At 41.8% G+C, this 27291-nt stretch overlaps 1 protein-coding gene across 1 annotated transcript; it reads right to left on the reverse strand.

Moving 5' to 3' along the window:
- Positions 1-6678: 6678 nt before the first annotated feature.
- Positions 6679-14997, reverse strand: LOC126184308 (uncharacterized). The gene is made up of 3 exons (XM_049926683.1): positions 14898-14997; positions 8110-8309; positions 6679-8003 (listed from the first exon to the last, which is right to left on the reverse strand). The coding sequence occupies exons 1-3, from the start codon at positions 14981-14983 to the stop codon at positions 6679-6681; spliced, it is 1611 nt and encodes a 536-aa protein (XP_049782640.1). The 5' UTR covers positions 14984-14997.
- Between the last annotated feature and the right edge of the window lie 12294 nt (positions 14998-27291).

Genomic DNA, 27291 nt, shown 5'->3' on the forward strand with positions numbered 1-27291 from the left:
TTTTTAATTTCACCTTTTTTTGAGGAAATTGTTTTTTCTAGCACTATATGGTAAACCTGCATTGTCTTTTTTCTTTTTTTACTATAAAATCCCTCTGGTTAATGTTACAAGTGAACAGTTTTTTAATAAAACCTGAACTAAACAGTGACAGTTTCAATTTTGCTATAAATAATTTATGTTTTTAAGTAACAGACAGAAGGATAACTATGTAGAACAAAAATGTTCTGTAGGTTATGTGCCCGTTGTTTCCTAGTTGGTTCACTGCTTTGAGTTTCTATGGGAATCTAGGAAGACGCTGATCACATATGCAAAAAAAGTGATCAAAATGAGGTAATGCCCAATAGGTGTGCAACACAGGCAACTTACAGGTATCACAGTTGCAATCTTAATCGACCAAAGCTACTATGAAAACTACAGTAGTTTATGCTTACTTATGATATTCTACAATAGTTTTACAACTCTTAACTCTGGTTTCTGTAAGGCTACAAAGGTGGTGACCGAGGCAAAGAGAATGAGTTTTATTCCCCCACACTGCACAGTGGGTAGGAGCTGCCTCTTCCCATCAGAAGGCAGCTACTAATTAAGTGAATTTTTTTTATATATTTTTTAATTTTTTTTGCAAAGTGCAGTTGGCACTACTGTGAAGAAGTGGTAGTCAACCTTCAGTAGGATATTTGTTCATGAGGCATAGAAACGAAGCAGGTCATTGTAAAACTGAGCAGTGAAGAACCACAGTATTCCTCTGCAGTATTCCTCCTAGAGGTTACCATGTACCGCCACTAGCCATTTCCGTTCCACCCGCAAATAGAGCAGAAGAAAAACAACCGTCTATATACCTCTGTATGAACCACTCATATTTTATATTCATGGTCCTTACATCGAATGTATTGTAGCAGCTGTAGAATTGTTCTGCATACAGCTTCAAATGTAAGCTCTCTAAATTTTCACAAAAGTGTTCCGTGAAAAGAACGTCATCTTCCCTCCAGTCATTCTCATTTGAGTTCAAGAAGCATGTCTGTAACACTCATTTGATGATCAAATCTACTAGTAACAAACTAGCAACATGCTTATAAATTCCTTTAGATATTTTCCTTTAATCCAACCTGGTGGGGATTCCGAACATTTGAGCAGTACTCAAGAATGAGTCACACTTGGGTTCTGTATATGGTCTGCTTTACAGATGAACCTCTCTTTACTAAAATTTCCCCAGTAAATCGAAGTTGACCATTCGCCTTCCCTACTATAATCCTTATATTTTCGTTCCTTTTCATATCACTTAATCTACATCTACATCCATATTCCGCAAGCCACCTGACGGTGTGTGGCAGAGGGTACTTTGAGTATCTCTATTGGTTCTCCCTTCTATTCCAGTCTCGTATTGTTCATTGAAAGAAAGATTGTCGGTATGCCACTGTGTGGGCTGCAATCTCTCTGATTTTATCCTCATGGTCTCTTCGCGAGATATACATAGGAGGGAGCAATATACTGCTTGACTCCTCGGTGAAGGTATGTTCTCGAAACTTCAACAAAAGCCTGTACCGAGTTACTGAGCGTCTCTCCTGCAGAGTCTTCCATTGGAGTTTATCTATCATCTCTGTAATGCTTTTGCAATTACTAAATAATCCTGTAACGAAGCGTGCTGCTCTCCGTTGGATCTTCTCTATCTCTTCGATCAACGCTATCTGGTACAGATCCCACACTGGTGAGCAATATTCAAGCAGTGGGTGGACAAGTGTACTGTAACCTACTTCCTTTTTTTCCGGATTGCATTTCCTTAGGATTCTTCCAATGAATCTCAGTCTGGCATCTGCTTTACCGATGATCAACTTTATATGATCATTCCATTTTAAATCACTCCTAATGCCTAATCCCAGATAATTAATGGAATTAACTGCTTCCAGTTGCTGACCTACTGTATTGTAGCTAAATGATGAAGGATCTTTCTTTCTATGTATTCACAGCACATTACACTTGTCTACATTGAGATTCAATTGCCATTCCCTGCACCATGCATCAATTCGTTGCAGATCCTCCTGCATTCAGTACAATTTTCCATTGTTACAACCTCTCGATATACCACAGTATCATTCGCAAAAAGCCTCAGTGAACTTCTGATGTTATCCAAAAGGTCATTTATGTATATTGTGAATAGCAACGGTCCTACGACACTCCCCTGCGGCACACCTGAAATCACTCTTACTTCGGAAGACTTCTCTCCATTGAGAATGACATGCTGCGTTCTGTTATCTAGGAACTCTTCAATCCAATCACACAATTGGTCTGATAGTCCATATGCTCTTACTCTGTTCATTAAACGACTGTGGGGAACTGTATCGAACGCCTTGCGGAAGTCAAGAAACACAGCATCTACCCGGGAACCCGTGTCTATGGCCCTCTGAGTCTCGTGGACGAATAGCACGAGCTGGGTTTCACACGATCGTCTTTTTTGAAAGCCATGCTGATTCCTACAGAGTAGATATCTAGTCTCCAGAAAAGTCATTATACTTTAACATAATACGTGTTCCAAAATTCTACAACTGATCGATGTTAGAGATATAGGTCTATAGTTCTGCACATCTGTTCGACATCCCTTCTTAAAAATGGGGATGACCTTTGGAACACTACGCTCTTCTAGAGACCTATGGTACACCGCTGCAAGAAGGGGGGCAAGTTCCTTCGTGTACTCTGTGTAAAATTGAACTGGTATCCCATCAGGTCCAGCGGCCTTTCCTCTTTTGAGCGATTTTAATTGTTTCTCTATCCCTCTGTCGTCTATTTCGATATCTACCATTTTGTCATCTGTGCAACAATCTAGAGAGGGAACTACAGTGCAGTCTTCCTCTGTGAAACAGCTTTGGGAAAAGACATTTAGCATTTCGGCCTTTAGTCTGTCGTCCTCTGTTTCAGTACCATTTTGGTCACAGAGTGTCTGGACATTTTGTTTTGATCCACTTACCACTTTGACATAAGACCAATATTTCTTAGGATTCAGTACATAGAACTTTACTTTTGAATTCATTGAACGCCTCTCGCATAGCCCTCCTCACACTACATTTTGCTTCGCATAATTTTTGTTTGTCTGCAAGCCTTTGGCTATGTTTATGTTTGCTGTGAAGTTCCCTTTGCTTCCGCAGCAGTTTTCTAACTTGGTTGTTGCACCACGGTGGCTCTTTTCCATCTCTTACGATCTTGCTTGGCACATACTCATCTAATGCATATTGTACGATGGTTTTGACTTTGTCCGCTGATCCTCAACACTATCTGTACTTGAGACAAAACTTTTGTGTTGAGCCGTCAAGTGACTGTGTCAAGCAGCATGCTATTAATGCTATATCCGAATATTACAGGTTTGTTTTTCCTACTTTTCTGCATTAGCTTACATTTTTCTACATTTAGAGCAGGCTGCCATCCTTCATACCATCTAGAAGACAAATTTAAATATTTTATGATAGGATGTTTTTATATCTTCAAGAACACAATAAAGTTTGCACGCCAAATTGCTCTTTTTCCTTTTAAGTGTTTGATTATTTGTGTGGTGAGCACCTGTTGTTGGCACTGATAAGTTTAAACAGGAGGATACCACTAAATGTTCAGTCCTTTCACTTGAGTGTGCTTTGGAGGCCAGCCCTTAGCACTTCTCTCTCTCTCTCTCTCTCTCTCCCCCCCCCCCCTCCCCTCCCTCTCTCCCCTCCCCTTCCCTCCATTTCACCCCTCCCCTCCCTCTCTCCCCTCCCCACCATCTCACCCCTCCCCTCCCCTCCATCTCTCCCCCCCTCCCCCTGCCTCTCTCCCCCTCCCTCTCCCCCCCCCCCCCCTCCCTCACCGCCATTGCCACCAAGATTTCATCAGTTGGTGAGAGCAATTGGGAAACTGGAGATCAATTACAGGAATGTGTATCCTGTCTGGTCCAGTTTCTAAACGGATGGTACAGACTGTCTTACAAATGTACCCAAAAGAGAAAATGGCCTTCAACATTCAAGGAAGTTTTCTGCATTTATAAGACTATGTATGGAAGCTTTATTGTGGTAGGTATAGGGGCTTCTATGATTTCAGGGGAACAATGTAGCTGACACTGTAGCCAAAGAAGCATGTGAAACATCAGTGTGGCAAAACGTGCTACACCATGGACACAGTGACCTTGCACTAGCAAACACCCAACCAACGAATGAAAAGGAAAGAAGTCATCCTAACAGGAGTGAGACTAGTGTGCTTCCTTAAAGTCTGTGGCTACCTTCTATAGATGAATCCTATCATGATTGAGAATAAGGTTACTGCCCTGCAGCTCATGGCTGTCTTCTTCAGTTTGTGGTTTTTGTGGTATACCAGTCTCTGTCTTCTATATTTCAAACAATTTAATTTGGTGTTTCAGGAAGCACCACATCAAGGATATTGTTTACAGGGAATGTGGAAAAAAATCATCTGCTGAGTCACAACACAGATGAAAGTGTGTGTTGAGCAGTTGTAATGGACAGTCATTGAATAGGATGTATGACAAAAAGCAAAAAAAAAAGCCAATGGCAAAAGTCACTACAGAACCAAATATTGCACTCACAAACCCTGTCAGCAACAAAACAACACAGAGGGAGCATCATAAGCAGAGAATTGCAGGTTGAGCTAAAATTCCAAAACCACTCATCAGTGATGCAAATGACTGTAAAAGGAACACATAGTACTGCAGACATAAAACCTGAGGTATGGAGCAATGGAAGAAATTCATTTGGTTGGATGAGTCTTGTTTCACACTGTTTCCAACTTCTGGCTAAGTTTACACCTGACATTGAAACATGGCGGGCAGTCAGTGATGATTTGGGCAGCCATACTGTGCTATTCCTTGGCCCCTTGATTACTTGACTAGATCACATTACTGCCAAAGATTATGTGACCATTTTTCCTGATTAGGTCCATCTCATGGTACAATGTTTGTTCCCAATGGTGATGCTGTGCTCCAAGATGACAGGACCGATTTTTTTAGCACAAGGAAGAATTGTCACATCTCTCCTGGCCACCACACGGCAATTTTCTTCCTTCATCCTACCAAATCTGAACAACTATCATAACCTTGTTGTTGTTGTTGTTGTTGTTGTTGTGGTCTTCAGTCCTACAGCTCTCCCTGCTACTCTATCCTGTGCAAGCATCATCATCTCCCAGTACTTACTGCAACCTACATCCTTCTAAATCTGCTTAGTGTATTCACCTCTTGGTCTTCTTCTACGATTCTTACCCTCCACGCTGTCCTCCAATGCTAAATTTGTGATCCCCTGATGCCTCAGAACATGTCCTACCAATCGGTCCCTTCTTCTTGTCAAGTTGTGCCACAAACTCCTCTTCTCCCCAATTCTGTTCAATACCTCCTCATTAGTTATGTGATCTACCCATCTAATCTTCAGCTTTTGTCTGTAGCACCACATTTCGAAAGCTTCTATTTTCTTCTTGTCCAAACTAGTTACTGTCCATGTTTCACTTCCATACATGGCTACACTCCATACAAATACTTTCAGAAACGAGTTCATGACACTTAAATTTATACTCGATGTTAACAAATTTCTCTTCTTCAGAAACGCTTTGCTTGCCATTGCCAGTCTACATTTTATATCCTCTCTACTTCGACCATCATCAGTTATTTTGCTCCCAAAATAGCAAAACTCCTTTACTACTTTAAGTGTCTCATTTCCTAACCTAATTCCCTCAGCATCACCCGACTTAATCCGACTACATTCCATTATCCTCATTTTGCTTTTGTTGATGTTCATCTTATATCCTCCTTTCAAGACACTGTCCATTCCATTCAACTGCTCTTCCAAGTCCTTTGCTGTCTCTGACAGAATTACAATGTCATCGGCGAACCTCAAAGTTTTTATTTCTTCTCCATGGATTTTAATACCTACTCCGAATTTTTCTTTTGTTTCCTTCACTGCTTGCTCACTATACAGATTGAATAACATCGGGAAGAGGCTACAACCCTGTCACACTCCCTTCCCAACCATTGCTTCCCTTTCATGTCCCTCGACTCTTATAAATGCTATCTGGTTTCTGTACAAATTGTAAATAGCCTTTTGCTCCCTGTATTTTACCCTTGCCACCCTTAGATTTTGAAAGAGAGTATTCCAGTCAACATTGTCAAAAGCTTTCTCTAAGTCTACAAATGCTAGAAACATAGGTTTGCCTTTCCTTAATCTTCCTTCTAAGCTAAGTCATTGGGTCGGTATTGCCTCACGTGTTCCAGTGTTTCTACGGAATCCAAACTGATCTTCCCCGAGGTCAGCCTCTGCCAGTTTTTCCATTTGAAGGGGTCGGAGAGATATAGTCATAAGCCACATCGAACTAGTTTTGAGATACAGTGAGTTTAAAGTTCCATAGAAGTCTGAAAATGATTAATACAAAATAGAAACCTTATTTCTACTGCAAACACTTGCTTAATACTTGCGAAGCATCTTGTTAAATAGTCAACTCTCTGCATGCTATAAAATATTAATTTTAGAATGATTCTAATTAAGATGTAGTCAACGGTGGCTTATGACTATATCTCCCAAAAAATGGTTTAAAACATAATGTATGAATCTGTAAGGATTTATTTTAACTACTATTACACAGCAAGCAGAATATATAATTTTTACACATTAATATATACATGCCAGGTATCTGAGATGTATAAATTACTTTTTCATTTATACAGTTACATCAAGGAAGTTCCTCTACCTCAATATTGTACACATTATTTCCAGTACATGACCGAAAGAAATCTTGATTTGTTGCAGGTACGTATGGCATACGAGACAGTACATCATCAGTTTTTTTCTGGTTAATTGGTAGTGGCTTTCTGTACTTTATTGGCAGCTGATATGGATTTGGTTCAACTAGCCTTCCTTTGTATTTGACACGAATATTCACTGACATGAAAGCTTCTATGTCTGAATAAGAGTGCTTTACACTTAGCTTGAAGGGATCATCAGACTCAAACTTAAATTGAGTAGCTTCACTGAAATGGTGGGGATTTCCAGACGTGGATTCTGTACGTTTTGAGGTCAATGTCTTCAGGCTTTCCAAACTTCTGAAGTCTTCTTTTTCCATTTTAGTTACAATGAAATGTTTTGGACTCGCAGATTTTATTACTTCTGCCCATTCATCTGGAGTGTACGCTATTGGACGTCTGTTTCTTGCATACCGTTCAATGAAACCAAAATCACGATCGCAAGGTAGCATGGTGTGACCTACCACAGGGAAGTAATGCTGGACAGAATCAAATCTTTTGGTAGCAACAAGGGACCTTTCCAAAGCAATAATAGTCCAATTCTTTGTCTGACCCTTGCAGTTGTCTATGATTATGTGGAGATGTTTTGTCTGGGGATTAGTTATCTCCAAGTACTTCAGTAAGCAGCTCCCAACCTCATCTGAACCCCGTCCTCCATCTTTCTCGCTCCACAGAAACATATAATCCTTATTTGATCCACAGTCGTGGGTACCATAGTTGTATGTCCATATTTTCCTCTTGTAAAATGCTGGACCTACTGTTAGTTTATGAGTGGGGAATGTTTGCTGCATGTCCATTGCTATCACATGATGCTCTTTCGAATTTTCTTTAGCCAGAGCAGTTAAAGACGCAGTCATATTTTGTCCTCTGTCAGCCTTTTTGAGATGCAGTTCATATTGTTGTTTCTTTTCTGTAACTTCTTCTGCACATAATTCTGGGTTATTTATTGCAATTAGAAATCCATCAAATTTTGAACAGGTGTCACTTTTTGGTAGTTTGAAGCCTACATTAAATTCAGATACGAAAATTTCTCTGAATTTACTTTCAAATACTGCCGGAACCTGATTTTCCTTGCAGTATTCTGAGTATTTATCTCGAAAAAAGGAAGCAATTGTGAGATCACAATCCAAATACACTTTATTGGGGTTCTGTTGCGTACTGTAATGACTGTTATATTTCGTTATGGCATTGAGAAATTCTCTAACTCTTTGTACATCTTCGTCTTGAAATTTATATGGGTAGTTTTCATGTTTTCCTGAAAGAAGAAAAAGATGAGGTTATATCCTCTTCCTAATAGAAATATTTGTATAGTACTCAGTTTGAGTACATCCCTAACTTATAGCACAGAGTAACATACCAACCTCTCCCATCTTCTTTTGGCACTGCAAATCCCTTCTTCATTTGATGTTGCAAATTCCCCACTCTTCGTGTATGTATCTGTAAGCCATGAACCCATAGGAAAGCTTCCTTGCAGATCATAACTCCTATTCCGCATACCCTCACATTATAAGAAAATGTAACATCCCTGGATGATATTTTCTTGGAAGTCTTTTTTGGATAGCTTTGAAAGAAAGTATGACAAATATAACAAAATGAAATAAATGTACAAAATATTAAACCATTTGTATTTAAATAGTGAACAAACCTCCGATTTTTCGGTTCCATTTTCATACAGCTCATCAAGTAAGTATTCGGGGCATTAAAGTTTCTTTTGTCCCAAAATGAATGAAAAATGTTTTCTTCCTCTGCAAGCAGTTTTGTGAAGCATTTATTTGAACAAGTACAGGGACTTCCTATAGTAGCAGCCTGAACAGTCTCGTGGGTTTTTAAAGATTTATAATGCTGACCAGCATTTCGTCGACGTTCTGCTTTATTTTTCTTCCACTGATCAATATTTCGCTTTCTTTTCCGTGAAGGCTTTGGTTCTTCGGGTGATTCTTCATTTATTCTACTTATTTCAAGGTACAATATGAAGAGCAAAATAGTCTAAGAATTTGCGTGAGATATAGTCATAAGCCACACAAAACATTAAATTTCGCTAAAATCACATTAATGAGAAAATATGTTTTACACATATTTTGCCTTTGAAACTACATGATTGCCCCATTAAGCAGTAATATAAATGTGCCCATCAAGTTTCATCATTAACACACAAGATGGCTGTAAAATGCGTTGCCAATATTGAGAGAAACAAAGTCACAAGCCACAGGAAATTAATCACCAGAAATAAGCCGTTTTATTTCCTTACCTAAACATCATCTGAGCTGGAACTGCTGGTGAATGGATGCCAAGATTCATCACTGTCAGGATCCAAAGGGTAAAGATCTTCACTTCCACTACTGTCTGTGTCAAATATTCATTGAAGACCCGAAGACGCTTCAGACGTTCCTGACCCACCTGCCATTTTGCCGTGGCTTGTGACTATGTAACTTCTGAAACTACCACCAAATGGCACAGCATAGAACTGCACTCCGTCATAGTCTGCCATCTGTTGCAGTAACACGGAACTTTTTCAACTCATTGTGAAGAAGACATTGTTAAGAATGCCGCAACATGAGAAACTCAATTTCGTGAAAGTTGTGGCTTATGACTATATCTCTCCGAACCCTTCATTTGTCTGTAAAGAATTCACGTTAGTATTTTGCAGCTGTGACTTATTAAACTGATAGTTTGGTAATTTTACATCTGTCAACACCTGCTTTCTTTGGGATTGGAATTATTATATTCTTCTTGAAGTATGAGGATATTTCACCTGTCTCATACATCTTGCTCACCAGATAGTAGAGTTTTGTCAGGACTGGCTCTCCCAAGGCTGTCAGTAGTTCCAATGGAATGTTGTCTACTTCGGGGGCCTTGTTTCAACTCAGGTCTTTCAATGCACTGTCAAACTCTTCACGCAGTATCGTATCTCCTATTTCATCTTCGTCTACATTCTCTTCCATTTCTATAATATTGTCCTCAAGAACATTGCCATTGTATAGACCATCTATATACTCCTTCCACCTTTCTGCTTTCCCTTCTTTGCTTAGAATTGGGTTTCCATCTGAGCTCTTGATATTCATACAAGTGGTTCTCCTTTCTCCAAAGGTGTCTTTAATATTCCTGTAGGCAGTATCTATCTCACCCCTAGTGAGATAAGCCTCTACATCCTTACATTTGTCCTCTAGCCATCCCTGCTTAGCCATTTTGCACTTTGTGTCGATCTCATTTTTGAGACATTTGTATTCCTTTTTGCCTCCTTCATTTACTGTGTTTTTGTATTTTCTCCTTTCATCAGTTAAATTCAATATTTCTTCTGTTACCCAACAATTTCTACTAGCCCTCATCTTTTTACCTACGTGATCCTCTGCTGCCTTCACTATTTCATCCATCAAAGCTACCCATTCTTCTTCTACTGTATTTCTTTCCCCCATTCCTGTCAATTGTTCCCTTATGCTCTCCCTGAATCTCTGTACAACCGCTGGTTTAGTCAGTTTATCCAGGTCCCATCTCCTTAAATTCCCACCTTTTTACAGTTTCTTCAGTTTTAGTCTACAGTCCATAACCAATAGATTGTGGTCAGAGTCCACATCTGCCCCTGGAAATGTCTTACAATTTAAAGCCTAGTTCCTAAATCTCTGTCTTACCATTATATAATCTATCTGATACCTTCTAGTATCTCCAGGATTCTTCCATGTATACAACCTTCTTTTATGATTCTTGAACCAAGTGTTAGCTGTGATTAAGTTATGCTCCATGCAAAATTCTACCAGACGGATTCCTCTTTCATTTCTTACCCCCGATCCATATTCACCTACTATGTTTCCTTTTCTCCCTTTTCCTACTCTCGAATTCCAGTCACCCATGACTATTAAATTTTTGTCTCCCTTCACTATCTGAATAATTTCTTTTATCTCATCATACATTATATCAATTTCTTCATCATCTGCAGAGCTAGTTGGCATATAAACTTGTACTACTGTAGTAGGCATGGGCTTTGTGTCTATCTTGGCCACAATAATGCATTCACTGTGCTGTTTGTAGTAGCTTACCCGCACTCCTATTTTTTTATTCAATATTAAACCTACTCCTACGTTACCCCTATTTGATTTTGTATTTATAACCCTGTATTCACCTGACCAAAAGTCTTGTTCCTCCTGCCACCGAACTTCACTAATTCCCACTGTATCTAACTTTAACCTCTCCATTTCCGATTTTAAATTTTCGAACCTACCTGCCCGATTAAGGGTTTGACATTCCACACTCCGATCCGTATAACGCCAGTTTTCTTTCTCCTGATAACGACGTCCTCTTGAGTAGTCCCCGCCCGGAGATCCGAATGGGGGACTATTTTACCTCCGGAATATTTTACCCAAGAGGAGGCCATCATCATTTAACCATACAGTAAAGCTGAAACTTCCTGGTGATTAATGCTGTGTGCCGGACCGAGACTCGAACTCGGAACCTTTGCCTTTCGCAGGCAAGTGCTCTACCAACTGAGCTACCAATGCACGACTCACGCCCCATCCTCACAGCTTTACTTCTGCCAGTACCTCGTCTCCTACCTTCCAAACTTTACAGAAGCTCTCTGCCAGGAAGTTTCATATCAGCGCACACTCCACTGCAGAGTGAAAATCTCATTCTGGAAATATCCCCCAGGCGGAAGTAAAGCTGTGAGAATGGGGCGTGAGTCATGCTTGGGTAGCTCAGTTGATAGAGCACTTGCCCGCGAAAGGCAAAGGTCCCGAGTTTGAGTCTCGGTCCGGCACACAGTTTTAATCTGCCAGGAAGTTTCATACCAGTGCACACTCCACTGCAGAGTGAAAATCTCATTCTGGATACAGTAAAGCTGCATGCCCTCGGGAAAAATTACGGCTGTAGTTTCCCCTTGCTTTCAGCTGTTCGCAGTACCAGCACAGCAAGGCCGTTTTGGTTAGTGTTACAAGGCCAGATCAGTCAATCCCCCTGACTGTTGCCCCTGCAACTACTGAAAAGGCTGCTGCCCCTCTTCAGGAACCACATGTTTGTTTGTCCTCTCAACAGATACCCCTCCACTGTGGTTGCACGTACGGTACGGCCATCTGTATCCCTGAGGCACGCAAGCCTCCCCACCAACGGCAAGGTCCATGGTTCAAGGAGGGGATCATAACCTTACTGCTTACAGAACATTAAAATACGTGGTACCAAGTAACAGGAGAAACAGTTCTTGTTTGTATTTGAATATAGTAATTCACAATGCTCCAGAAAACTGCAGTGCAAAGAAATATTGTGTAATCTTTTATGAAAATGATCTGCTGACAGAGATGATAAGGTTAATTGACCAGAGACTGGGATTGTAGAGAATGAATCACAGTATTATATCATATAAAGAACTGGAAGTTTAGGAAATTCGAGAATGGTATCTCTAAAGTGCTACATAAGCAGGTTGGCATCATACTGAAAAGTAGTATTATTCATGTTCAGCTGGCACATCTATTATTTGTATTAAAGATAATTGTGAAACCAATCACTGATATCTGCAAGACAGTTACAAGTTTGTTCTTTACGGGCACAGCTGCAGACATGATTAGCTGCAATTAGAACATGTTCAGTTTGTGCCTTCTCGGGCTGATTCTTGAGTAGTTAGCAAGCTCATATCTAAGTAATGGAAATTATTCTTGAGTTAAGCTTCTAGTTATCAGTGTAGGAATGGTGGTAACACGTAGTTCCTAAGAAAACTGTGTTCTAGTGCCAATGATTAAACACCAGATCTCTTTGTGAGTGAGTGCTTGTTCAGATTTGTAGTTATCTTCCCCCAACTAGATAGTAGTAGTTTTACATTGGCCCTGGTTTCTACTTTCTCTCTTGCAAGATAACATGGATATACCTCTACTGTTATCAATCCACTTGTCAAACACAACTGTAATGTGTCCGCAGATCGTGGTCTAGTGGCTAGCGCTGCTGCCTCTGGATCATGGGGTCCCGGGTTCAATTCTCACCCAGGTTGGGGATTTTCTCTGCCTGGGGACTGGGTGTTTGTGTTGGTCTCATCATTTCATCATCGTCATCATCATTCATGACAGTGGCTAGATTAGACTGTGAAAAAACTTGGACTGTGTAAAAATTGGGACTTTGTATGGGCACTGATGCAGTTGAGCGCCCCACAAACCAAACATTATCATCACAATTGTAAAGCTCAATTACACTTACAATACAGAATATTAAAATTTGAAACAGGCAGTCTCAACTGGAACCTTGAACAGGATGGTGGTTGATATGTATACTCCTTGGGTAATTAAATGTTCAGTGAGAGTACTGTGGTCTTTCACGTGAGATAAGTTTAGCCTATTAAGAAAAAATTCTGGCCTACTATACTGTGCAAACTACAACAAAAAAGGAGACTTGGTTAGGGAGTCAAACTTACATAAAGAGAACAATCAGCCCAATCAATGATACATAAAACTACCAATATGTATAGACACCTAAACTGTTCCATGCTTTGTTAATGGCTAGAACTCATGACCTCATACCATCTGCAACTTTGACACAGATGGTTCGGTGTACCTTCTGCTTGTGTTTCCAGCGGAAGCTTATGACCACCAGACACACTCACTGGATGCATCTCTAATGCTGCCTTTTTTAAAAATCTGGTGCCATGTTAGCCTATCTGGTTAGTGAGTTATTAAAAAAATGATTGTCCTTACAACCTTGCATAATAGGTGAGTGCATAATAATTTAAAAAAATCAACTAAAGGCGGAACATCTAAGATATAGCACTAGCTATGATGAATAAAAATGGGGTGGCAACTAGTTTGGAGGAACTGTCATGGTACCCACGTGGATTCATTGCAGGAAACGAAAATGTGGGTTTGAAATCTACATCACCCAGATATGTGTCTTTTGTGTTAAGTTCTGTGCAACATTTCACAGTGAATAATAATCACATAAGAAACACTTACTGCATTCATACTGTCTTTTTGCTATTGATGTGGAATAAAATGTGGGCATGTAGCTCAGTTTAAGTGTCATATTAGTGATCTGAAGGTTCACGATTCAATCCATGGCTTTTCATAGGAATCTTTTTCTAGCAATTAATGTAACTTCTTAATATGTGTAAGATGTCAGATTCTACATTAAAATGCAAGGCTCACCATAACTGGCTTGTCAGATTACTTCCTTAGTCAGAAAAAGACAATAATGTGCCACCTCCAACATGATGATGCAAAATAAAGCATGTACTATTAAAACCAACATTGTATTTGATGGCTACTTTACTTTTAGCATAACTAATTTTTGCATCCATTATGTTTAAATTCTTTTGTTACATTTCTGCACAAATGCATAATAATCCTTGTGCCATTGTAATATAAAATATGTGATAGTAATGGCTCAGAGTATTACAGTTTAAACTCTAATAGCTTGATTTTGGTTGTGGCAATACCATTCCATTGCACTGTTCAGTAAAAATATAGTTTCATGCACAAGTAAACAAATTCTTCATGTTTATGTTTTTTGAAGTGCTTGATGTACTATTTTAATTAAAAAACATGCCAAATAAAAAACATTTTATGATAATCCATCAGATTTGTGGGAATTTCACTATGTTTGAATATCATTTTGATGCTTTCCTCTTTTATTTACTAAAAAAAATGCCTTCTTTTTGTTAGCTTAACCACAAAGTATTAAATTTACACTATTGGTTAATTATAGAGCCGCGGTCAGTTGCAAAAATTGTGTTATGTGGCCGTTTTGATATTTTAATATCTCCACATAATTTGTAGCCGTTTAGAAATGTGTTCATTTTTAGTTCCTTGTTAACTGAGTATCAAGTAATTAAAAAAAATGGCTCTGAGCACTATGGGACTTAACATCGATGGTCATCAGTCCCCTAGAACTTAGAACTACTTAAACCTAACTAACCTAAGGACAGCACACAACACCCAGCCATCACGAGGCAGAGAAAATCCCTGACCCCGTCGGGAATCGAACCCGGGAATCCGGGCGTGGGAAGCGAGAACGCTACCGCACGACCACGAGATGCGGGCATCAAGTAATTATTTTGAATGAGTTCATTAAAGTACTAATCACCTGCAAGTCATATTAATATGCCGATGATGTACTATTTTTACTATCATTATTAAAACAATTTGAAGCATATATATTTGTAATTTATCTATGACTAGACTTTTACCCTGCTCCTCCTGGGATGTGCAACTTCTCTGTGAATGATTGGCAATCACTACTAGATATGACAGTGTAAACTCTCCTTTCAGTCATACATATTTCTAGAGCTTTTCCTACAATCTTTCAGTCATACATATTTCTAGAGCTTTTTCTACAATCTACTAATAATAAAAATATTGAACACGTCCCACCACTTACAATTAGATAGTGTTGGCACATAATACAAGAATATGTATGAACTCCACAATATCCATACGTTAACGAAAACTAATGAAATGGATAAATTATGGTCAGCATATTGACTTGTAGTAACGCCTTTGTCATACAATATATGTATATAGCTGAATTATGGTGACAGCATTGGGGAATCCATTTCAAATTTGATATTGATTAAGATTCAAGCTGTAATGATGATTAGACAGTAGTTTGCCTATTTGTAGGACGCCTCTTTTATTTTATTCTTCCCATAGGTACCTTGCTTACGACTGGGCTAAGGGTTGTGGGTGAAGGAGTTACAGTTTCATTTTTATATCCAAAACAAAAACCAGCGTGGAAGAAGGAATTTCTCAAGTATGTGTTGTATGTTTCTTAGCTGACTTACTATCGCTACACACACATGAAGAGTGGTTAAAGTTTAATAAGCGAGGCATATTTTATGTCCACCATAACAACGTACTTCATCTGACTAATATAAACATTTTATTCCATACGCAGCATCTACAATATCTGTTTCCAGTCACTATTGTTTGTTTTTGTTTGTTGAAGCTCTTTGCACATGTACACGCCTCAAACCGAAGTGGAATGTCTTTCCTCTACACAGCCTTGTTGACAATTCGAAAGTTGAAGGTTTCGAAGGGAAGTGTGTGCGAAGCTGTCAACGTTGTGTAGCATGCTGTGTTTTGTAGTGTTGTGAAGACACTCCTCGGTGCGGAGTATTTTTGTTCTGTGAGGGTAAGGATGTTGCTTGTTGACATTTTTATTCAATTTTTTTTGTAACGGAGACCCATTCAAAGCAAAACACACTTTGCGGGTTTCTTCTATTTTGCATTCTAGCGGCCTTCGTAAAATAACTGAGGAAAACCAGGACAGTTGTCTAAATGTGACCGATTAAGGACTAAATACTGTTGACAAATGTATTTTTTAAAGTGTTATTGATAAATAATAAAAATTGTTGGTGAAAATACGGTACTTTCTTCACGGCATCTGTTGACTTACAGATGTTGAATTTAGCTTGCAGTTGTCAGTTTCACGGTAGTTTGCAGTAATGATGACAGTGTTTCTAAGCAAATATTAGGGAAGACAATATCCATTTTTTCTAAGTCGGCTTTAAAATGTATTACAAGAAGTAGTACACGAATGCTCATTCACATCACCCGCCCATACTCTTATCAGATAGCTATACAATACTTTGACTTGGCAGGACAGAGATGTTTCATGCTCTCTCTCCTTTTTGTTTACCTTTTTGCAGGGTTAAAACTGAGCGTGAAAGGAATATTTTTTCCTTATTAAAGTTACCTGGCTAAAGATACAGCCGCGAATAATTTAGGAGCGCCTACTTTTGACAGCAGAGCAACATGGAATAGAATACTTTGAATCATTTCCACTGGCAGTATATCTACAGGACCTAAATCTGAATGGCATAAGGTTTCCTTCTGATCACTAGCTTAGCTGAAATCATCCATGCATATGACATTGCCAATAGGCTAACTTGTGCTACAGTCTCTCTTTCTAGTGATAACTTTTAGACATGAATAATTCAAATTCATTTGTCACTTACCTATTTTAAAGTGTTAGTACGAATTAAACCTTTTATTTAAGTTTCAAGCCGAGTACCGATAAATGGGAATTTTGTAGTTTCACCCTGCTGCCTGTATGAACCATAACAAATTGACATGTTGTGACAACACTGCAGGTGAGAAACATTATTTTCGACGACAGTTCCTCCACGAAGTAAACACAATTTGACAATCGGACTAGTTTACTGATCTGAAACGCATTACTCCCATGGTAAGCATGTGTGGTTTCATCTAAAGAAACGACAATCATTGCAGTATATGCTTTTAAATAATTTGTTTTAATACCGAGGTAACTGCTGCCTTTTTGAACGTTTTACAGGGAGCCAAATGCTGTTAATGTGCCTGATACCCCAAAATATACGTCGTTAGTTACTCTCGTCTGTTAAGTATTGTTTCAGTAAACAGTTGTGCTGTTTTCTGTACAATCTGAACGACACCGATCTGTAAATTTTTCCCCGGCAGCTGAAGGCTTGCTGGTGTACCTTTCGGTTCACACATGACGGCATGTGGAGAATGTTAGCGGGTCATTGCCCTCGCCTCATTATCCCAAGCTAGTAATGTTTATCGTCTTATTTTTGTGATACACATTAAAATGAGTTCTCAGAATAAGGCTTAAGTTGTTTGCCATTCCTGTGTGAAGCATGACGACATGTAAAATTCCTTGTTCAATTATGCGGTACGCGTTTATGGTTTATTTCCATTACGTGGATGTTTGCAACAGCTGTAGCGTTGTTCAGCGTTGAAGTATGAGCATTTGAGCGTTCATTGTGTAAGGGATAATACTGTTCTATAGTAATGTGTTATATTGTAAAATCAGAATAGTAGTTCAGATAGAAAAAGAACGTACAATCTGGAGTCTTGACGATTGGGAAAGCGTGTTCATAATAATGTGCAAAGGTCTTTCTCGTGCACTGCAGCTATTATTTCCTAGAGTGCTTTAGTATGTTGTTGTAAGTCTCAGTGATAGACTTGAGTGAGATGACACTGTTCAAGAGAATATCACTAACGTAGAGGAGACCGTGTCCGATATTTACCCACAAACATATTAAATATGGGCGGACTTACTAAACCCTTAATTACTTTCTCACTGAGCACATTTGGAGACAGACAAATGAATGTGTAACTGTATTACTCGGCAACGACATTTCTTACTACGTTTGTTCGTAATTTCTATCGTGATTGCGTGGCTACTAATCCAAAACTGCCACAGGTTTAGTATGCATGTACGGACAAGTCTATTTTTTTTTTATTTATTATTCTCTGTTGAATGAGATATTGCGTACTTATCGAATGAACTGCACGATTCCGTGAATGTGGCTTACAAAGTCCATTGAACTTTTCTATCGTTAACGTGCGTTAAGCCCATTCGGGAGACAACAACAGGCTTAGTATACAGATGGATATTAAGGAGCTCGAGTTGCAAGAACATATAGATTAGACTGTTTTATCCAGTTCAGTGAAGATTCTCAAAACTCTTAAAAATTGAAAGCCGAAATCTTATTGTAGAATAGCGGCAGAATATACATCTACACAAGGTGTAGTAGTGGGCGGTTTCGTTCCAAGTCCAGTGTGATCTATTAAATAACAGTAAATAGATTCACAGAGAAAAACTTAGCACCAATGCACTTAAGTTCTGGGCGAAGTTTGGAAAGCACTTTTTCCGCAATTGTGTAGTGCCAGTTTTCGCCTCCATCTAGACGGAGAAAGTTAATCAGCACAGGAGGAATTTTTAGAACGTTTACTCATTTGCCAACGAAATTTGAACAGTGTTATCCATCCGTTCCTCGTTCCCGTAGCGCACTGTTTAATGTAGTAGCGACGGGTACAAGTTCTATCCCTTAAAATATAAAACTGTCACCAACTTGCAGGCCGGTTTGAACACCACACTGCTTTACTAGACACGGTTCGTATGAAGACGGTGTGTCCTAGCCTTCCTCCAGTCTCTGAAATGACTGACACAGACACTTTCAGGAGGATCTACGGTTTAACGTGTACTCTGCATCGAGTCATTTTCTCATTACCAAACGTTGACAGAAGTGACAGAAATGACACAAATTCTAGAACTGATCGGGGGTCGAACCTCAGTAATCTGGTACTTAACCACCGAGCCACAGATAACTAATACTCGTTATTTCTGTTAAATTATGGAAGTTCTGCAACCTAACGTAATGCCGTAAAATAGTAGACTCCTTCGACTTATCTATGTAACACGCTGGATTATGTGCAGGACAACAGGGTTCAACCCCGTATCACTTCGGTCATCGTATAGGCTTTCCATTGGTATAAAATATGGAAAAACAAGGCATCTCGTGAATCTTATCATATATCCTTGACAAAACTGCAGTGCCACGAACTTACAGTGAGAATGGTATAAAGTTTGTCGAATATTCAAACCAATACGAAGCATGAAAATAATTTAACTTCCTGTGTCTGTATATGTATGTGTGAGCGAGCACGACAGGTGTAACGTTACATGAGATGAGATGTTGCTTGTCTCAATGGCAAAAGCGCCATTTGACCGAATAGGAGAGAATGGTTGACATCCGTACACTTGAAACGTCCTGGCAGATTAAAACGGTGTGCCGGACCGAGACTCGAACTCGGGACCTTTGCCTTTCGCGGCCAAGTGCTCTACTACTCTAGCACTTCCCCGCGAAAGGCAAAGGTCCCGAGTTCGGGTCTCGGTCCGGCACACCGTTTTAATCTGCCAGGAAGTTTCATATCAGCGCACACTCCGCTGTAGAGTGAAAATTTCATTCTAGAAACATCCCCCAGGCTGTGGCTAAGCCATGTCTCCGCAATATACTTTCTTCCAGGAGTGCTAGTTCTGCAAGGTTCGCAGGAGACCTTCTGTGAAGTTTGGAAGGTAGGAGACGACGTACTGGCGGAATTAAAGCTGTGAGGACGGGGCGTGAATCGTGCTTGGGTAGCTCAGTTGGTAGAGCACTTGCCCGCGAAAGGCAAAGGTCCCGAGTTCGAGTCTCGGTCCGGCACACCGATTTAATCTGCCAGGAAGTTTCATATCAGCACACGCTCCGCTGTAGAGTGAAAATTTCATTCTAGATCCATACGCTTGGTTTTTCACGTTGCGAAAGGACAGCCTGTACGTGGTGCAATACTGCAGTAGCGTGTAAGGTGTGCCGCGATGAGAGCAGGCCGAGACGAAATCCTAGTACCTAGTTGACCACAAAATGTGTCCTCGGCAATGAGTGGCAGGCATACAGCCATTGATTTTGCCCAGTATCCATTGCAGCTGAAGTGTGGAGTCCTATAGAAGTTATCTCAAACAACTTTCAGAACTAATTTCATGGGTTGATTGATTCGATGTTTTGGCATGGAAACAATTTCATAAGGGCTTATGCTTTCTTAATTTTTTATTCCTATAAGGTACGTCATATGTGGACAAAAACTTGCCCTCGGATACCCGAGCGCGTTAACTTGCCGCTTCCAGGCTTTGAGGATGCGAGGCTGCCCCGGGTCGAAACCGCCTGGCGGATTAAGGCGAGGGCTGGCCGGCTGTTGGCCACCAACTGTTACTAACATAGCGAAAATCCGTATAATAATGCCGATCCCGTAGAGGAACGGCAAAAGACGAAGAAGAAAGAAGAAACGGCGTCATATGTGGACAAAATTTCTTTTCAGGTGATCCATTTCTGCAGTTTTCAGGAACTTTAATATGTCTGTAGCAACATATTTTTAATGGCAACGTCTCATTGCAAAGCATTTGACAATATGCGTTCAGTTCACGTCATCCTCTGTTCTGCTTCACATTTCAGGCGGTTTCTAAAATGAGGGTGCACGCGCGCACGCCCTAACAGCCTAGCCCGACTTTGTTTATTTTAAATCACATATTTCAGATAGCTTGTGTTTGTTCCCCACATCTGAGTTTGACTTCCACATTCATCTGTCTGGGGTGCGCCCGTAAGGAGAGCCCTCTTTCAGATTGGGCGGCATCATGTGGATATTTGGCGTCATCAAATGACCAAAATTATCAGCCGGTAGCCACAAGGCTCCCGCAGGCTCTTCAGACAGGCCACAGTTCGGTGCGGATAGTTACGATCACAGCGATTTTTCCTACTTCGCCACACCATGAGAGGAAAACAAAACCACGCGCCTTGCAGATACTTACTCCCCTTTGTTCCTATTTTGTACCCGAACGGATGAAGGATCCTCTCTCTACTAAGCCAGTGGGCTTTGTAGAGGACATTGGTAACGGATTTGTTGAACTCTTCCATTAGTAAATTACAAAGTAGTTCCATCTTAATTAGAACATCAAATTCTACCCAGCCCTGAGTGTTACTTCCCCCAAAGCTGACAGATAATGAACTACACAAATACTTAGAGATTCATGGGATCCATTTCATATGTTGCATACGTCGAGGCCCATCAGACATCATGATTGACACCAGCATATTCATCCCCCCTTTTGAAGGGGATTCAATTCCAGAGTGGTCTAGTGGCTAGCGTTGCTGCCTCGGGGTCCCGGGTTCAATTCCCAGCCTGGTTGGTGATTTTCTGTGCCCGGGGACTGGGTGTTTGTGTTGTCTTCATCATCGTCATTTGTGACAATGGCTAGATTAGGACTGTGAAAAAATTGGACTGTGAAAAAATTGGACTGTGAAAAAATTGGACTGTGAAAAAATTGGACTGTGAAAAAATTGGACTGTGAAAAAATTGGACTGTGAAAAAATTGGACTGTGAAAAAATTGGACTGTGAAAAAATTGGACTGTGAAAAAATTGGACTGTGAAAAAATTGGACTGACTGTGAAAAAATTGGACTGACTGTGAAAAAATTGGACTGACTGTGAAAAAATTGGACTGACTGTGAAAAAATTGGACTGACTGTGAAAAAATTGGACTGACTGTGAAAAAATTGGACTGACTGTGAAAAAATTGGACTGACTGTGAAAAAATTGGACTGACTGTGAAAAAATTGGACTGACTGTGAAAAAATTGGACTGACTGTGAAAAAATTGGACTGACTGTGAAAAAATTGGACTGACTGTGAAAAAATTGGACTGACTGTGAAAAAATTGGACTGACTGTGAAAAAATTGGACTGACTGTGAAAAAATTGGACTGACTGTGAAAAAATTGGACTGACTGTGAAAAAATTGGACTGACTGTGAAAAAATTGGACTGACTGTGAAAAAATTGGACTGACTGTGAAAAAATTGGACTGACTGTGAAAAAATTGGACTGACTGTGAAAAAATTGGACTGACTGTGAAAAAATTGGACTGACTGTGAAAAAATTGGACTGACTGTGAAAAAATTGGACTGACTGTGAAAAAATTGGGACTTTGTGCTTCTTCAGTATCTCCCGGCATATTTCTTGCTAGAACAGTCAACGGGTGTGCTGCTGGTCCATAGTGTCAGAGAGGCACAATATTTCCACGATCAGACATGTCGACATCGTCAGGTGCGCTGACGAACTGAACTCCAGAAGGCGGGCGGCCGTCTTAAATCCCCTCCCCCTGCGAGGTGTTCTCTTCGCGGTCCGCGCCCGCGGCCACGCGTCGGCGGTCGCTGAGATGCTGGTATCGGAGTCTGTGGTGGCGTCTACATCTACATCTACATCCATACTCCGCAAGCCACCTGACAGTGTGTGGCGGAGGGTACCTTCAGTACCTCTATCGGTTCTCCCTTCTATTCCAGTCTCGTATTGTTCGTGGAAAGAAGGATTGTCGGTATGCCTCTGTGTGGGCTCTAATCTCTCTGATTTTATCCTCATGGTCTCTTCTCGAGATATACGTAGGAGGGAGCAATATACTGCTTGACTCTTCGGTGAAGGTATGTTCTCGAAACTTTGACAAAAGCCCGTACCGAGCTACTGAGCGTCTCTCCTGCAGAGTCTTCCACTGGAGTTTATCTATCATCTCCGTAACGCTTTCGCGATTACTAAATGATCCTGTAACGAAGCGCGCTGCTCTCCGTTGGATCTTCTCTATGTCTTGTATCAACCCTATCTGGTACGGATCCCACACTGCTGAGCAGTATTCAAGCAGTGGGCGAACAAGCGTACTGTAACCTACTTTCTTTGTTTTCGGATTGCATTTCCTTAGGATTCTTCCAATGAATCTCAGTCTGGCATCTGCTTTACCGACAATCAACATTATATGATCATTCCATTTTAAATCACTCCTAATGCGTACTCCCAGATAATTTATGGTATTAACTGCTTCCAGTTGCTGACCTGCTATTTTGTAGCTAAATGATAAAGGATCTATCTTTCTGTGTATTCGCAGCACATTACACTTGTCTACATTGAGATTCAGTTGCCATTCCCTGCACCATGCGTCAATTCGCTGCAGATCCTCCTGCATTTCAGTACAATTTTCCATTGTTACAACCTCTCGATACACCACAGCATCATCTGCAAAAAGCCTCAGTGAACTTCCGATGTCATCCACCAGGTCATTTATGTATATTGTGAATAGCAACGGTCCTACGACACTCCCCTGCAGCACACCTGAAATTACTCTTACTTCGGAAGACTTCTCTCCATTGAGAATAACACGGTGTAATTGCCTCGTCCGCCCTGTTCGCCTGTTCGTTTTCCTTGCTGAGTGTCTTTTTAATTAGACTCAGTGCTGGTTCCCATGCCTTGGTAAGGTTACAGCCGCAATCTCGGTTGAGAGTCCATCCCTGGTACGAATTTCGATAGCCTCTCTAACGACGCTACCCCAGTATTTTGGTGTCTGTGCCAAGACCCTGGTATGTTGGTAGTCCATTTCGTGATTTTCGGACAAACAGTGCTCTGCGACCGCCGACTTGTTGGGGTACCTAAGTCGAGTGTGCCTCTGATGTTCTCGGCGACGATCTTCGATGGTGTGCTCTGTCTGTCCAACACAAGTCTTTCTACACTGACACGGAATCTGGTATATGCCGGTCTTCCGCAAACCGAGATCGTCTTTGACACTTCCCAATAATGCTAGTGTTTTATGGGATGGGCAAAAGACAGTTTCTACTCGGTGTTTTCTCAATATTCGTCCTATTTTTCCCGATAGTGCGCCAGTATACGGCATTAGACAGTGAATATCTCTTCCTCCGTGACTTCTTCCGTCTCCACGTGCGGTACTGTAGAGGTAGGCCGGAGAGCGCGTCTGATCCGCCATTCCCAGTACGCGTTTTTCCGGAATACAGTTTTTAGGTGTTCCAGCTCAAGGGGCAGACTCTCTGCGTCAGAGATGGTGCGTGCCCTGTGCACCAGTGTTCCTCTGCGAAGGGTGGTGGCAGCTATCCGCATGCAAATACATGACGGTGTGCGTTTTCTTCTTGCATACCCCGCGGCTCAGGGTGCCTTCGGCTCTTGTTCTGACCATGACGTCCAGGAAATGTAATCTTCCTTCTGCTTCGGTCTCCATAGTGACTTTGATGTTCGGATGTATGCAGTTAGGGTGTGTAAGGAAGTCTAGGAGCTTGTCCCTTTCATGGCGCCAGATCACGAACGTGTCATCCACATAATGGAGAAAACAAGTAGGTGCCTTTTCAGGCACGTTCTGACATCCACATACACTCCTGGAAATTGAAATAAGAACACCGTGAATTCATTGTCCCAGGAAGGGGAAACTTTATTGACACATTCCTGGGGTCAGATACACCACATGATCACACTGACAGAACCACAGGCACATAGACACAGGCAACAGAGCATGCACAATGTCGGCGCTAGTACAGTGTATATCCACCTTTCGCAGCAATGCAGGCTGCTATTCTCCCATGGAGACGATCGTAGAGATGCTGGATGTAGTCCTGTGGAACGGCTTGCCATGCCATTTCCACCTGGCGCCTCAGTTGGACCAGCGTTCGTGCTGGACGTGCAGACCGCGTGAGACGACGCTTCATCCAGTCCCAAACATGCTCAATGGGGGACAGATCCGGAGATCTTGCTGGCCAGGGTAGTTGACATACACCTTCTAGAGCACGTTGGGTGGCACGGGATACATGCGGACGTGCATTGTCCTGTTGGAACAGCAAGTTCCCTTGCCGGTCTAGGAATGGTAGAACGATGGGTTCGATGACGGTTTGGATGTACCGTGCACTATTCAGTGTCCCCTCGACGATCACCAGTGGTGTACGGCCAGTGTAGGAAATCGCTCCCCACACCATGATGCCGGGTGTTGGCCCTGTGTGCCTCGGTCGTATGCAGTCCTGATTGTGGCGCTCACCTGCACGGCGCCAAACACGCATACGACCATCATTGGCACCAAGGCAGAAGCGACTCTCATCGCTGAAGACGACACGTCTCCATTCGTCCCTCCATTCACGCCTGTCGCGACACCACTGGAGGCGGGCTGCACGATGTTGGGGCGTGAGCGGAAGACGGCCTAACGGTGTGCGGGACCGTAGCCCAGCTTCATGGAGACGGTTGCGAATGGTCCTCGCCGATACCCCAGGAGCAACAGAGTCCCTAATTTGCTGGGAAGTGGCGGTGCGGTCCCCTACGGCACTGCGTAGGATCCTACGGTCTTGGCGTGCATCCGTGCGTCGCTGCGGTCCGGTCCCAGGTCGACGGGCACGTGCACCTTCCGCCGACCACTGGCGACTACATCGATGTACTGTGGAGACCTCACGCCCCACGTGTTGAGCAATTCGGCGGTACGCCCACCCGGCCTCCCCCATGCCCACTATACGCCCTCGCTCAAAGTCCGTCAACTGCACATACGGTTCACGTCCACGCTGTCGCGGCATGCTACCAGTGTTAAAGACTGCGATGGAGCTCCGTATGCCACGGCAAACTGGCTGACAATGACGGCGGCGGTGCACAAATGCTGCGCAGCTAGCGCCATTCGATGGCCAACACCGCGGTTCCTGGTGTGTCCGCTGTGCCGTGCGTGTGATCATTGCTTGTACAGCCCTCTCGCAGTGTCCGGAGCAAGTATGGTGGGTCTGACACACCGGTGTCAATGTGTTCTTTTTTCCATTTCCAGGAGTGTATTTTCGCCTGAGGTTGCGAATTTCTATATGGAGTACTTCGAGGAGGAAGCTTTAGCGTCATCCAAATGGAAGCCTGCTCTCAAAGACGCTCACCTCACTGATGACTATCCTCCAATTCTTCAAGGTTACTGTGCTTTCTGTTGGATCTGTACTGACACTTAGAGAGCATCGGGAAGCTTCTGCACATTGGTTCACAGACATGTCTTCAGTGAATGGTTTTCCCTCAATACCATGTTGGATGTAATGACAGTGAAAGCACAAACAATCCAAATGATCACTATTTGTACTCTTTGTTTACCTCCAGGCCAGACATGATCATCTCAATACAGTAACTCTCCTCTTTTTTCCTCCTACTTGGGGAATTCGATGTGCACCATGCGCTTTGGGTTAGTCCGGTAGGGGCATTCTCGTTGACCAGCTTCTTTCCAATATGTATCTCTCTCCTCTCGGTGATGATACTCGCACCACTTCAGTGCTGCTTGTGGTACCTTTTCTATTATCGACCTTAAGATCTCTCCTACAATCTCGTTGCTTTGTTACAGTGAACACTGCATGACAATCTTTTGTAATAGTGCTCCTGTCACTTCCTTCTCACCGCCTGACAGACCGCTTACCACCTTGGGCTCTTTGGAGAGCCAACTGGTAGTTGTACACCTCTTCTGTCACTCATCACCCCCTCTCTGTCAGACTGCTTGGACGAGTTTGTGGAAGACTTCTTCGACATAATCACCTGCATGGCTGGAGCTGTCAACCTCCTTTCTATGGTCTGACTCCGCTGCTGGCCAGTGCCACAGTGGATCAAAGACGTTGGAAGAGCCATTCAGTATCATTGAAGAGTCTTGCAGTGTCTCAAGTGACATTGTTCACAGACCACCCTCATCACTTTTAAGTGGCTCCCTGCTAACTCTCGCTATATAATTAAATATGGTAAGAAGAAATGCTGGGAACACTACAGCACTAAGTCTACTTCTTGGGAATGTACAAGTCATCACCCCTGGCACGCTCCTTTGTCTTTTGGGCCACCAAAGATAAACTGTCTTGGGTTTCGTCCTTCATGGTGGTATACGAGGTCTGTCAAATAATAAATAAATAAAATAAAATAAAATCCGGAATGTTGCTAATTTCGCGCCAATGGTGCGTCGGAATGAAATGCGATTGGTATTCTTGCACATGCCTGTGTTTAGTGTGTAACTACCGGAAGCTTTATTGCCGTTTGTCTGTTATTATTTAGTAGTGTATTGAGTAGAACGTTGTGTCGCACAGTTTGCGAATTTCGAGATGGCAGAGTTAGTGGAGCAACGCGTCTGGATTAAATTTTGCGTGAAACTCAAGAAAACCTTTACAGAGGTATACCAAATGGTGCAGGAAGTCTACGGTGAAGAGTGCTTAAGACATACTCGGTGTTACGAATGGTTCACACGATTTGAAAAATGGTCGGGCGGAAGTTAAGGATGACCCTCGTTCAGGACGCCCTTCGACTTCTACTGATGACGCTCATGTCAGAAACGTCAACGAAATTGTGCTTGCCAATCGAAGACTGACTGTTCGAGAGATTGCAGAAGAATGTAACTTTTCAGTTGGATCACGTCATGAAATCCTGATACAGCATTTTGGAATGCATCATGTTGCCGCCAAGTTTGCCCCACGGCTCATGAGTCAAGACCAG

Source organism: Schistocerca cancellata, chromosome 4 (assembly GCF_023864275.1).
Source record: "Schistocerca cancellata isolate TAMUIC-IGC-003103 chromosome 4, iqSchCanc2.1, whole genome shotgun sequence".
Taxonomy (NCBI): Eukaryota; Metazoa; Arthropoda; class Insecta; order Orthoptera; family Acrididae; genus Schistocerca; species Schistocerca cancellata.

What these genes read in the sequence shown, in the direction of transcription:
- LOC126184308 (XM_049926683.1), bottom strand. Translation starts at nt 14,983, where the DNA reads ATGACTGAAAGGAGAGTTTACACTGTCATATCTAGTAGTGATTGCCAA. An exon ending in CACATCCCAGGAGGAGCAGG is followed by an intron (nt 8,310 to 14,897) that starts GTAAAAGTCTAG and finishes TTTCTTTCAAAG; the next exon opens with CTATCCAAAAAAGACTTCCA. An exon ending in GCCAAAAGAAGATGGGAGAG is followed by an intron (nt 8,004 to 8,109) that starts GTTGGTATGTTA and finishes TTCTTCTTTCAG; the next exon opens with GAAAACATGAAAACTACCCA.